This window comes from Hemiscyllium ocellatum, chromosome 4, assembly GCF_020745735.1.
Source record: "Hemiscyllium ocellatum isolate sHemOce1 chromosome 4, sHemOce1.pat.X.cur, whole genome shotgun sequence".
NCBI classification, from domain to species: domain Eukaryota; kingdom Metazoa; phylum Chordata; class Chondrichthyes; order Orectolobiformes; family Hemiscylliidae; genus Hemiscyllium; species Hemiscyllium ocellatum.
In genome coordinates this window covers 133,744,264-133,759,089 of record NC_083404.1, presented here as the reverse complement: position 1 = coordinate 133,759,089, position 14,826 = coordinate 133,744,264, and the positions used below count along the sequence as shown (strand labels likewise).

The 14,826-nt window shown below is 40.3% G+C and overlaps 1 protein-coding gene across 3 annotated transcripts in view; it reads left to right on the top strand.

Annotated features, from left to right (window-relative positions):
- LOC132815107 (intermembrane lipid transfer protein VPS13B-like) overlaps positions 1-14,826 on the top strand; it is a 945,713-nt gene that overhangs the window by 758,242 nt on the left and 172,645 nt on the right. For all 3 annotated transcript variants that reach the window (XM_060823876.1, XM_060823877.1, XM_060823875.1), the window contains exons 35-36: positions 5,015-5,152; positions 13,269-13,661. In XM_060823876.1, the coding sequence (XP_060679859.1) occupies positions 5,015-5,152; positions 13,269-13,661 (531 nt within the window). The remainder of the gene's footprint in view (positions 1-5,014; positions 5,153-13,268; positions 13,662-14,826) is intronic.

Below are 14,826 nucleotides of genomic sequence, written 5' to 3'. Positions count from 1 at the left end.
AAGGCAAGCATATATATTATTGGATATGGAAACCAAAACTGCAGATCATTCTCCAGATAGTGTGTCACAAAAGCCTCATAAATTGTAGTGAGCAACTAGCAGGACTTGTTTGGCCCTACCAGAATCTAAGGAATTGTTGAAGAACTTAGCAATGTTTCCACTGACTCTGTAGATATTTCTTTTAATAAACAAAGATTCAGACTATCTAGTCTGAGGCTTCGTCAGCCTTTAAGTCCAGTAGTTTTTCAAACATTGTTTCCCTGGTGATGGTGATTGTTTTAAGTTCCTCCGTTCCTCCCTTCACTTTTTGATTTTCAATTACCTTTGGAAAGTTGTCCAAGTTTTCTACAATGAGACTGTCACGACATGCCTATTCAATGCCTCTGCCAATCCCTTGTTTTCGGTTTGAAGTTTTAAGCCATGGTGAAAGGAAATCCCTTCTGGACCATGAGCAGTGCTAGAAAAAATACCTGTTCCACTCATTCTTTCTTGCCTCGCATTAACAGCTGCGTTTCCCCAAGCATTATGTTGGAAACTGAATTGAGATCCAGTGTGTACAGCCTTATTTAAGTTTGGGACCCGCTCCCAGAGAGCTGGTTTGTCTACCATCTTCCAGTCCATCTCTTCAAAAATTGAAAGTGGCCATGGTACAGACAGTGAGAGGGGGCACTTTGCAATTTGATGACACGGCACTAAGATCAGACAGATAAGTCGCTATTTACGATGCATGCAAGTTTCCTGGCACTTTGACAAACTCTTTTATTCAAGCAAGTGAGAATCCCACTCGTTGAAGTCATGTGCTCATGAAAGATCCCCTTCGGGGAAGCATGGTCATTAGCTGAATCCTGGAGCTGGGCTGTGCAAACATTGCTTCTGTTTCCCAAGCTTTTTTTGATCAGTGGTGTGTTATGTGGGTCAGCAAGAATTTGCCACCTTATTGAGCATAACCCATAGGAGGTTTGAACACTGCTGCTTTATAGAGTCTTTGCATTGAAGGTAGTCATTAATCCCACTATGTTTATGCTGACACAGGGTTTGTTTCTATTCATTCATGGGACGTGGGCACCACTGGATGAGCCAGCTTTCAGAGCCCAGCCCTAGTTGCCTTTGAGAAAGTGGTGATGAACCACTGCAGTCCATTTGATATGTATGCACAATGCCATTAGAGATGGACTTCTTGGATTTTCACCAAGCAACACTGGAGGAAATATGATATATTTCCAAGTTGGTGCTAAGTGAATTGGAGGCGATGTTCAGGGGGTAATGTTTCCATGCATCTGTTGCCCTTGTCCTTCCAGATGTCAGGGGTCATAGGTTTCATGTCTATGGAATCTTGGAGAATTTCTGCCGTGCATCTTGTGGATAGTACCCACCACTACTACTGAGAATTGGTTGTGAAAAGAGTGGATAATTGTGAATATGGTGCCAGTCAAGTGGATTGCTCTGTCTGGATGGTGTCAACCTTCTTGAGTGTTTGTTGAAGCTGCAGCCATCCAGGCATTGAGGGAGTATTCCATTGTACTCCTGATTAGAACCTTGTAAATGGACATGTTTTGGGGAGTCAGAAGGTGAGTTTCTCATGACAGTATTCCTAGCCTCTGACCTGCTCTTGTAGCCACAGTATTTATACGGCTAGTTCAGTTTCTGGTCACTGGTAACCTCCAAAATGTTGACAGTGGAGGATTCACAGTAGTGTTTGAGAACGTGGCTGAAGAGCTTCTGTGCAGAGGAGATGACCTGGGGGGTGCTGCAGAGGAGATGACCTGGGGGGTGCTGCAGAGGAGATGACCTGGGGGGTGCTGCAGAGGAGATGACCTGGGGGGTGCTGCATGGTAACACCATTGAATTTCAAAGGGTGATGCTAAGATTGTTTCTTACTGGAGATGGTCATTATCTGGCACTTACATGACACTTACTATTTGTTACTCCAAGCCTGGATATCAACCACATCTTGTTGTGTTTGAACGTGAATTGCATTAATATCTGAGGAGTCGTGAATGGTGCTGAATATTATGCAATCATCAGCAAACATCCCCCACTTCTGACTTCTGGTCGAGAGAAGGTCATTGATGAAACAGTTGAAGATACCAAGAGACTGATCTGGCTACCTAGCTGATCCAGATATAACTGTCTACCTCTGGAATAATTATCCATAATACAACAATAGTCCCTGCACATCTGCTGCAGAGACACCTCATGTCTGTCAGCTAGCTCCTGACAGGCCACAGGAGACATCTGTGTATGTGTATGCCACTGATCTCTCCAGTCTGTGAATGAGGGAACTGGGGAGGCATAAGTGGAACCTAGGACAGACAAATTGGACCTTCTTCCAGATACTAAATGGCTGCAGATGTGTGCAGTCAGGGCAGGTGATGTCAGCTGATTGTGACGTTGTACTCCTACACTTGCGGCCTGGAGGTCATTGGAGGTCAGTTATTCTCAGTGCTGGGAGAACATTGCTGGAGTATCCTCGGACTAACCAAGTCCTACTGCTTCATCAATGAAACTCTCTTTATCTTAAGGTCATAAGTGGGCACGCCTGCTGATGACCGCACAACATACAGCACCATTCTCAACTTGTCAGATACTGAGGCAGTTGATAGCCAAATGCAGGAAGATCTGAGCTATATCCACGATTGGACTGACAAATACCAAGTAACTTCCAGATCTGCCAAGCAATAACCACCTAAAACAAAGTAGAATCTGACCATCTTCTCATTATTATTCAATGATATTACCATCTTTGAATCTCATACTATCACCAATCTCTGGGTTATCAATGGCTAGAAACTGAACTGGGCCAGTCACAAATACAAAAGCAGGATAGAGGCTGAAGTGGGTTGCTCTTATATTATCTGTCCAGAGTGAGTCCACCACTTACAAAGTGCAATTCAAGACAGTGATGAAATACTGTACATGCGTATTTCGCTACTGTGTGGTATAACCTATTGGCCCTGAAATGCAATGCAAGAATGAGAAACAACTGCATGTTGTTTTACAAGCCGTCTAAATAACTGTTAGGTGGAAAGCTGTAGCAATATCTGATTTCAGAAAAGATTCAGATGATTTCAACATGCATCTAAATTATGAATGGCACTAAATATAGCTTGAAACTTGCATTCAGTGTATAATTCAGAACTGGGCCAAATTGTGAGAGAAGCAAAGAGAGAGTATAAAATGAGATTGTTAGCTAATATAAAAGAGAATCTATCGGAATGGTAAAAATAAAAGGTGGTAGAAGGAGGGAATGGTCCCAGATGGGACTCGATGGGCCGAATGGCCTTACTTCCACTCCTATGTCTTATGGTCTAAAGGGGGTTTGTGCATGGAAGGATTGAACACTGCACAGGCAGTAAATGAGCGTCTTGCCAGCAAAGTAGATGCTCAGAATTTTAGCGTGAGACAAGTTGTTAAGACATTTGATATGCTAAAAATTAGGAGGAAGTTTCAGAAAGGCTGGTTATATTTTAAAGTTGAAGTGTTGCTAGGACCATCGACTATAAGAAAATAATGGTAAAATAAATTCTACAGGTACTGCGCATGATTTCCTTATCCTTTTTGATACTTGGGCAGTGTCTAACAGGATTAGATAGAGTAAAGGCAGAGAGGACATTCCCGATAACTGAGGCATCCTGACAAGGGGTGACAGTTTAAGGATGTGGGATAAGCCATTTAGGATTGAGAGCATGGGCCATTTTTACACCCAGAGATGGTGAGCCTGTTGAATCCTCTGCTTCAGAAAGTAGTTGAGACCAAAGCACAGGATATTTTCAAGAAGGAGTTTGATGTATAAAGGAATCAAAGGGAAGAAAGCAGGAGCATGGCAGTAAGTTGGATGATCAATCATGATCATATTGAATGGCAGTGCAGACCTAAAGAACCGAATGGCCTACTCCTGCTCCTACTTTCTATGTTTGGAAAGGATATAGTGGAAAATGGGGAAACAGGTAATCCCTAGGTTGTAAACGAGTTCCATTCTTGAATCCGTTCGCAAATTGATTTGTTTGCAAGTTGATTTCTTCACAAGTTAGAACACAGTGCAGGGCAACAAACAACAGCTGTCATAAGGGCAGGAAGTGTTTGTAGGGGTCTTTAAACTTACACCCTGTATGGGATTGCGTTTGTAAGCATGAGTGTTTATAAGCTGGATGTGCATAAATTGGGGGTCCCCTGTACTTTGCATCATGTTATGGTTAAGAGAGAATTCAAATTGGCCAGAGACTGCAAATCAATGTGAGGTGAGTGTCTACAGTTTAGCATCTTACAGTGTGCATGGGAATGTCATCCTAGAGAAGTGTGAAATGAAAAAGATATTTGTTTCTGTGTTGGAAATGCTGCTCATAAAGGATAAACAAAAGTTAGTAATGAAGTGGACTTACCAATTTTCTCAATAATTGAGAAGTGTTCATATATCTGGAGACATTTGCCAGTGCTGTTATGTATAGTCATGCATTAATTCTTGTGGTAATGGGGAAAATATTTTGCCATTTAACATAGTTGCACTGTCACTTTACAGTTTGGTTCAGATTAATATTGCAGAATCTTTGGCAACCCTGGGTAGAGGGATCAAACTGTGGTGGTCACAGCAATGTTAATACATTGGCAGCCTTTTTGAAGGTTCTGGTATTAATTTGCCTGTTCTCATTTTGAGAATGGATTAAATAAATTGGACTGAATCAGAGAGTTCTATTTCTCAAATACTCAAAACACCTGATGAGGAAAAATTGGGCTAGTTTGTAATGAATTAATAGAATACTTAGGATTAGCATAACCCAAACAGTCATGATGTTGTGTAATTTGACATGAGCCCTCATATTTCATATTAAAACTTGGAGCGTCAACAGAAGAGCTTTGCACAAGGAAATTTATTTTCACTTGGCTAAGTATTGTATCTGCTATTTGAAAAAAACTTGACAAATTTGGCACTTAATTTGGCAAAGCCTGTTGCTCCATCTTTCACAAAAGAAGTGAGAAGAGTGATGTAATATGTGGTTTCATTTTGTTTTTATTGTAGATCCTGGGAAGACTCTTCCAGAAGCTCTAGACTACAGTGTGTTCTGGTTGCAGACTGTTGCAGGTGACATTGATCTGAAAGCTGGCATTCCCCCTCCTCTCATCTCTTTTCAAATCAAAGACTTCCTCAATGGACCAGGTAAGAGCACAAGCCTTCTGTGCTTTCAGGTGAGCTGACAGTGTGATCTAAATCACTAGGAAGAATAAATAATATGAGACCGATTACAACAGTGAAGTCCCAGAGCTGTTCGCCAAATTACACTCCTAAAAGTACAGCTTTTGCTTTACTCCAAAAGCTTGAATGTGTGGTCTGTTAATAAAAAATGCAACTGAAATGATTCTCGAGTGGAACTGCACCCTCCATCCTATTGCACCGGGTTTTATGTGCGAGCTAGAACAGTAATTCTCAAAGGATTGAGCGAAGATTTAAAATTTACTCAAGTAAACTAGATGTTGTAAACAATTTGTCAATTGGCAGAGGAAAGAGATAAACAGATGCAAGTTAGCAGAAACTTAATCTCATAATTCCAGCATACAGGAAGCCCAGCAGTCATTTTGCATTACGAAAAGCTGAGTTCAATGATAGTAAGTAGCTAGACATCGAAACCACTAATGAACGGGTAATGGCAGGATATGGTAATGCACTCAATACCACATGAAGGGGCAATTTTTCCATACATTTGGCAAAAGAAGTAAGCATATATTTTTTCCAGATTGAAGTAACAGGATACTAGTGTTAGTGAGTACATGTTATAGTTCCTGCAGGAAATGGTGCTTACAACACCCAGACCCGGACGATAAGAATGTAATGGTGTATATTGTACGGGAAAGGCCAATTACTGACATTTCTGCGCGGGTTATAAATCGGTGATGTAAGGCCGTCCATCATGGGCTTCAGATGCCTGTAGTTTAAGGTTCTCCATGGCTCACTTTAGTTTATTACTAGCTTGAGAGACATAGCTTTATATAGGTCTTCAGAAAATAGCAATAAAACATGACGTTGGCATCCTGTACACTTAAAAAAAAATAGTAGCATTGTATTACCATTCTTGCTACATCCAAACTGTTACACATAACATAATTCAACTAACAGTTCTGCTGCCTGTTTCCCCTGGTGCTGTATAAACTTTCTTGAGATTGATTGGTCCCCTTCCACCCGTCCCACACTGGTTCAGGATACCAAATAAGTATTTCTTCAAGAGATTCCTGAATTTAGCAAAGGATATAATTCCTTCCATTAACAAGGTCATTGGTTTCCTGCAAACCTGCAGAATAATGTGACCAGAAATCCACTGGAGCAATAGCTCCGACAGGTGATAGATTAGTTGGAACAAATTGGAACGATTATGACCTGGCGTTCCTGGTTTCCATCAAGCCTTTTTTTTTGATGGGGCGGTGGTAGGGGGGAAATGTCGTCATTTTTGCACAGTGGTTGGCTCAGCAGAGTGCCTGTAACAGGTTAATTTGAATCATATGAAGTGTCACTGGCCTCAGCTGACACAAGCTTCATTCCATGTGTGAAACTGTAATAAATCCATTCCCAACTGAGGTAAATCCCCCACGAGCGGGTGAACTAATCCAGGCAAGATACTGGCATGCTCGACCTCCATAATTTGATGCAGGGCGACCCTGAACTCATTGCAAAGAAAAGAAACACCATAGTGAAGCAGCATTGGATTATTTGTACACTGAACCTTCACAGGTCATCCAGTTCCGTTGTGCACTACAGATATAGCAACAGATAAATTTAGGAATTTGCCCAGTTGATCTCCTGTAGTGTAATTGTTTGGAATAATCATCTTGAGAGTTAGCAAGTGGGAAAGTGGGATTTGTCAGAGTATTTCAATGTATTTGCGCATGTTTTTTTAACAAAAGATAACATTTCGTTTTTTTTTAAATCAATGTTTTTTTTTGCATCCAGAGATAGTGTTGATGAGTAGTTGAGTAAGTGGTGTCTCTGTTTAGGAACACAAAATAAAATCTTCGAACAAAAATATATTTGTGATCCACATCAACAACTTGAATATATGCGGCACAATTAAAGCACCCAAGGCATTTTGAAGGAGTTATCAAACAAAACATCATACCTAGTCACATAGCGAAAATATGGTGCTGCTTTTGTTTTTAATGTGTAACAGTAATTTTGAAAAAATTTATTTTCATCTAAATTGAGGTGAGTTCAAGTGTGCGTGGAGAGTTAACTTCCCTGAAATTGATATTGGATCAGGCTCTGATATCATCCTGGCTTTCCCAAGGGTGGACAGGTCTAGCAGGACACCCTGTTTCTTGCTGTGGCAGGAAACCAATTCAAAAGGCATAAAAGATTTTTTTTAGTCGTTAACAGCTCCCAGTACTGTGTCCCCACCTTCCGAATAGCCAAGGCGAGTTCACAGTGTGAAGAGCTTCCTCAGAGCCTAGCTGTGAAGTTCTCCAACTGTAAGCATTAAGCAGCTGCTGACCACTCCGAGAGTGATTTTGGTGCTAACTTCTCAGAAGGTCCTTCATCTGTCTTGCATTTCGCACAAGTTCAGTTGCCAATGCTTATTGCCAGCTTTTTACTCTCGGAGGTCAAGTACAGAATTGAGGTTGACCATTCTGTGGCTCTCTTGTAGAGCTGCACTGTCAGACGTTCCCATCTTTCAGGTGTGGCATTGAACTGACCCCCCCACCTGTTTCCTCAAATGGAAGTAAACAATCTCATGGCCCTACTTCAACAAAAAGGGAGGGGAATGTTCAATGTCCTAACCAATAATTCTTCTTCAACTGACACCATAATAAAAGGTTTTATTAGCCTTTGTCTGATTGTTGTTTGTAGGACCTTGCTGTGACTAAATTGGTTGATGCATTCCCAACATTGATAATGCTATAATGGCACTTGATTGGCCGTAAAGTCCTTTGGGCTACTTTAGGGCTGCCCTGATTATTTCTGCTGTGCAATCTTGTCAGTGTGAAACATACTTAACTTTGAGAGGTTACTCATGACAGATAATGTTTAGTTGTGTAAAAGGGCCGCCAAAGTTGTGAATATGGCAAGGCAAAGAGGCCAGATCTGCAAACTTTGTGGGACACAGGAATAGGAATCTCTGGCCCATTGCTGAGGTGTTTTGGCATTCAATCCCATGCTGGTCGGCACGACTGCAAGAAAAATAGCCCTGTGTGACATTGCAGGATATTCTCCCAGAGGTGAACAATGCAACATGCCTTGTAATAGGATGATTAAGGTCAGTGTTGTGTCACAATGCAAAACCTGAGAACAGGGGTGGAAGAAGGCAGTAGTTCTTAATGGACCTAGAAGGCAGTAGTTCTTAATGAATCTCGACCTAGTGACAAAGTATAATATTAATATTGCAAAACACCACTCTATTAGCTGGTTGCAGATCTCTTCCACTTCACAAACCTTTATCTTGTATCATGAATGACACTATCCAAGGTGGTATTTATTAAAGTTGCACCTACTGTATCAATTTCTTCAGGTGCACTGGCCAAAATATTTCTTCACTCCCAGGTGGTTTTGTGTTATGTCAGGTGGAGCTTTGGTGCAAAGATGGGCTTGATATAATTAGAAGTCTGCTCTCTGGAAAATTGTAAAATGTTTGACACATTCCTTTGAATTTTCAAGTTAAGAACATGAAGCGTGGCTCTTTCATGTCCAAACAAAGATTCAAAGCATGTTTCTAATGAGAAAGAGAAATGGCTTGATCTAAACTAAATAAATTCTTCAAAGCTGTGTGATTAGTTAGTACATTTGTAAGTGCAAAAATAAAATTCCTGTCATCAGTTTAAAATCCGTTATATATACTTGGTGAGGGTCTTGTTACCGGAAACCTTTCTTTTTCTATTTAAATTACATTTTTGGAATTTTCTTTCGGCATAGGGTCATTCTGGTATGATTAAAAAAACCTGGGCTACATATCTAACCCATTTACATAATTTGGGATTCTTTTTCAGAATCTAGTGAAAAACTTCTTGTTGGTAAAATGCTTGTATTTCTTTTTCAAGCTTTGTGTGGTTAGCTGTGTCACTCCAGACTGAGAGTTCAAGGCTTGTAGTTTCAAGCCCCCACTCCAGATTCTTGAGGAGAGAATGAGACTGAGGGAGTGCTGCACTGACATTTGTTTAAGACATTTAATTGTGGCCCTGTCTTCCCTCTCCCAAGGGAAGATCCCAAGGTACTCTGGTGTTTTAAGCAATGTTTACCCCTCAACCAGTCATTGGCCTTCATATCTAAATGGCTGGTGTACAGGGATGCAGACATTTTGCTGCAGTTATGTAAACCCTAGTTAGAACCTCTTAGAACTCTGAGAGCAGATCTGGGCACCATATCTTAAGAAAAGTGCTTTGGCCTTGGAGGGAGTTCAACACAGGTTTACATTGATGACACTTAGACTTCAGGGGTTGAGTTATAAGGAGAGATTTTTACAAATCTGGCCTTTGTTCTCTGGAATTTAAAAGGTTAAGGGATGATCTAATCAAGGTTTTCAGGATATTATCTAGGAAAGACAGGGTGGATAAAGATGAGATGTTTCCAGTCGTTGAAGATTCCCCAACAAGGGATCATAGTCTAAGGATCATGGTCAGACCATTCAGGAGAGATGTGGGAAAGCATTTGTACATGTAAAGAATAGTAGAGGTTTGGAACTCGCTTCCTCAAATGGTGGTTGATACTAATTCAATTTAATTTAAATCTGCAATAGACATTTTTTTTTGTTAAGCAAGGGTTTCAAGAGATTTGTGCACAAGACAAGCGTATGGAGTTCAACCACAAATCAGCTACAATCTTATTGAATGGTGGAGCAGGCTGGAGGGGCTAGATGGCCTACTCCTGTGTTCATTTGTTCCGAAACAGATTATATGGAGAGGAATTTCTGGTGTGGTGAGGGTAATGATAAATTAGGGTGAGAATGAAAACAATTTGATTCTCAATGTCAAGAAGAGTTTTCCCAATTTTCCCCTCGAACCTTAAAAGCCAAATTCAGATGCCACCCTTGAGTGGCACCAATCTTACAATGTAGTTGCAATCATTATTCCATAACTCATTCTATTTATCTCCCACTTCCAATTCTCCTCCCCTGGTTAAAAAAAAGCTAGACAATTTAATGACAGGTACAGCAGAGCAGATAGCTGCTGGCAGGAGCTACTGAATGCCTGTTTGCCTGTTCCAGTCATCATGCAGTTGCTTCTTCTGCACCACCTCCCTGTGTAGTCCATCTCCACTATCCTCCTCAACGTTTTGTCCACGCAACTCCATATCAGCAAACTCCCCATCCCACTGCATGATCGTGCCTGTTGTCAGACCAGCATCTTAATCCTGAAACACTTTATTTTAGAGCTGGTGAATGTCTACAGTTTACATGTTTCTGATAGGTATAGGGACATAGGGACAGTCACCTTAACTTGAGCATCAGCAAAGGCTGAAATGAGCAAATATGTCTTCTGACTCCAAAAGACCTAGTGGCAGAAGTAGGCTGTTCAGTTCATTGAGTCTGGTCTTTCATTCAATGAGGTCACAGCAAATTTTATAATACTCAGCTTCACTTTTCTGCCTTTTCTCTGTAACATTTAATTCTGTTTCTGATGTAAAATCTGTCTGTCTTACCTTTAGATATGCTTAACGACCCAGTCTTAACAATTCAGTGTAAACAACTCCACAGATTCACTGTCTTCTGAGAGAAGAAATTCCTCCTCATTTCTGTCTTAATTGTGTAACCCCTTATTCTGAGATTAAGCTTCTAGACCTGGACTGTTCCACAAGGAGAAAGAGGGCGAGGCAGGCATCTTGTGATGTTGAGGAGCACTCAGTTGTTAATCAATCAGGCAAGGATTGGGCATCTCACTGTCTGCCACCATGCACCTCAACATCACAGCTGTTCCATAGTCATGTTCCATAGTCCATGCAGCACAAGACTGCATGCATTACAAGCTAATGGTGTTATATAATAATGAAAGGAGAAGGGTCCTTAGTTGGGTGAAGGGGGTCTACAGTCAATCAGAGATACTGCCACAGTCAGTCAAGGAATTAATCTGATCACACAGCATGGGGTTGACCAAATCAGTCCTGCAGATCAAGCAGTCCAGAGGTTGCAGATAAGTTAGTCAAGGTACTACTGAGAGATAAGTAGGTCAGTGTTTTCTGCAATGTGACAAAGAGAGGGATTGAGTCTGGTGGAAGTGGATGCAAAAACAGGTAGTGGTCATTTATGAGCTGGATAGGTGGTGAGCAACATTCCCCTTAGGCTGCACACAGGTACTCCAACATTCGTGCATGGTGATCGGTGTGCTACAGAGTTTGACTTCGGTTTCGGACATCAGTACTGGAGGCCCACACAGAAGCAGAACAATTTTGAGGGGATGTTGATGGTGAGGTATCCTTGCTCAGTGAGTAGGAAGTGCAGAGGGCAGGAAGAGCTGGTTGTTTGGACTGGATGTGAGCCGTTGGGATTCATGCAGTAATGAGTCTTGTAGTCCTTTAATCTTGGCAAGGTGTGTGTACAGTGGCTGCATTAGAGTGAATTTTGACCTTGTGAGTGTGGAAGAATAGAGAGGAGACAGCGCCAATTGCTCTTGTGAAGATCAGTGATCACCTTCCGATACTGCTGATCTGGAACACAGCAGTGACCTGTGGTGCAGGTTGGCTGTGTTTGTTGGTATGGTCTCTTTTGGTGATCAACAGGAAAAAGGATTGCCCTACCTGTCCACCTCCCCATCCACCAGCACCTCCAGATCCCATCCTGAAAGTTCCTGTCTTTACTGTGAGACATATTCTGTTTGAGAGGTAGTTCCTGCTATGTGGTTGGAATTGTAGTGCCAGAGGGGTGAAAACCATGAGGTCTCAGCAACAATGTACACGTTCGCTTTCTCCAAAAAACACATCCAACAGCCCAGTCTGTAATTATTGCTTTGAAAAGTAGGCGATTGCATGAGAAAGATCTCTCCAAACCATGACAAGCCAGCCAACATGCTTCACAGATAGCAATTTAATTCACTTAATAATACGCCCACAAATAATCTTTCATATTTATATTAGTAACATTTCTTTTCAATGAAAACATGCTATTAATTCAAAAATTGAGCTGAACAATGAGATTCAGTACAAGGAACCTGATAATTGAATACTTCTCTGAGATTGAAGTGGATCAGTTGCTATTACTGATGCATATATCCAGCATTGTGTTATTTTAAAAATTCAAATAATACTTGCTTAACTTCATATGTTTTAGCATCATCAACTTCTTGAGTTCGATGTGATGGTTCACACTGATGATGGACAGCTGGACATGGGCTTTTTTAGTCTTTAGCAGAACTCAAGGCTGATTACTCTCATACAGCAGCAGTGAACTCTTTTTTTTACTTTATAAAAGGCAAATGTAAAGTAAAAGCAGAACCTGGCTACTACAGAATTACATATGCTGGAAGGAAGCAGCACAGACATGCATGAGCTTCTGAACTGCATTTGAGCATTTATGGCACAACTGGGCCCAGCTCCACCCTAGGACAGCATGCACTTCTTGTAACCCCAAATGTTTGCTACTTGACGCACCACACAGTATAATCGTAACTTGATATTTATTATGTGATGTTTAATGTATTGTTTAAAAATTGGTTGATTTGTATTTCTCTCTGTGTTGGTAAGGAGCCTGTGGATTTGACAAATTGACTAACACATACAAGATGTGCTCTTGAGTAACTTTTGATTCAATGTTTTGTTTTAAAGAAGGTAAATAGATTCTGTGAGCAGCCTGCTTTTGACAAATAATAAGATTTGACTTACTCTTGACTGTCAAATGAGTTTTGGTGCTTTGAGTATAACATAGATGTGAATAAAACTTCATGTTAAAGATTCCATTTAAAGCCAGTTCTTTACTTTTGGAATTAATGGCACTTTTAAACAATTTTAACACCAAACTAGATTTTGATGAAAAGACATTTCTGATGACTAAACCTATAAATAAGAGGATGGTTAAATGATGTGTATGTTATTCCTCCATTAAACAAAATAAGCAATGTAAACAAAGAAAATTGATTAATGTTCTCTTCCATACATGGAATGAGATGGTTTTGTTTTCTTCAGTCCCACTGCTCAATGAAACTATTAGTTTCTAAATGCCATAGCTGTGTATGTGGCACTCAAAACTATGCTCAGTAAAGTAACTAAACCAGCTCCTTTGACTTGACAGGTCTGTCGTGGCCTTTAACAAGTATTTGTTTGAATTCCCAATTCCTTTTATTTTCTAAACGTTCTGGTTTTTTTTTAACAGCTGAAGTTCATTTGGAATTGTCACGTCCTTGGAAAGTCAACTTAAGCCTTGTCAAACTGGATCAAGCAACAAAATTTTTAAAGAGTATCCTGCCCAGATATGGTTCTGAGATCACCTCCAAAGCTGCAGTCTCCCCTGGAACAGTTTATAGGAAAGAGGAGATGTTTACATCAGTATCTGGTGCGAAGATTGAACCTGGATCATTTGCTGAGACAGGAGTGGATCAAGGAAGCATTTGGAAAATGGTCTCTTTCTTTCAGAAGTTTTCCATCCACACAGCTCAGGTTGTTGTTGCAATGGAGACAGTGCCTCATCCCGACAAACCTTGCATTCTGGCCTCTCTTTCGAGTGTAAAAGGTATCCTTAACATAAAAACAGGACCCAAATCCACAAGTAAGTAATATAACTTGTATTTCCAGATGACAAGTTGATAATTTAATATTGTTTGTTAATTAATAATGGCTAAGTGTTAAGATGTATTTATATTAATCCCATTTCCCTTGATAATAGAACTTAAAACAATTAGTTTGTTCCTTGGCCAATAGGATAATTTCTGTTGTTGAATAACTGTCTCTCTTTCCACAGCATTTTTCATTTGTGTTTTAAAGAATTTCAGGACAAGGAGGAACGAATCAGATTTCCTCTCCTTTGGGTAAATTGCTGAAGTACATATCAGCGCATTTCAATTCTGATGGATGTTAGAAAGTATATAAATTATTCCTATTTGAAAGTGCACTTGATGTACGTCAAGCACTTTATAAAACATGCATGCATATGTGCGCACACATGCACACAGAAGCATGCACACAAGGTCATCAACTTTGATTTCAAAGTCTACCAATCCTTTGAACGTTCTTTCACCATCACAGTCTCATCATATGGATCAAACTTCAAGGATTTGTTGACTGGTACAATTAAACAGTGTTATTAGTATATTTGTGCAATATACACTTTCCCTGCATACTATATTTTTGAAAGTTAGGATGATTTTTGTCCATCATATAAAAAAAGTAACATACTGAATTTTCCTGTAAAGGTAGGTGGTTTACTGCAGTTATTAATAAGTTGCAATAGATCTTGAGTGATGTCAACCTGCTAAAGGAAACTTTTACCAATAAGGTGCGATCTGTTGCTCCTAACTACACAGGCATTGTGAAATTTCTGGATTAAATGAAAATGTGTGAACATCTAGATTTTAAATGCATTGTAAATTTTCAAGCAGAATTCAAATTAGGCATTCATACCTATAACAGCACCCATGATGTATCAATCTCTAGTGTAAAAGGAAGTTCTGGAGGAACTCACCAGGTCTGGCAGCACCTTTGGAGAGAGAAACAGGTTGAACATTTCGAGTCTGGAATGACTCTTCTTTGAAATTTTAATGAAGAAGCACTAATGCCATTCATGGAAGGAACAACGATAAGAGGGCACAGACTCATAGCAATCAGCAAAAGAAGCAAAAAACAGTATAAGGAAAACTTCATGCAACGAGTTCTAAGGGTCTGGAATGTATGTTTGAGAATGTTGTGGAGGCAGGTTCAATCAAGGCACTCAAAAG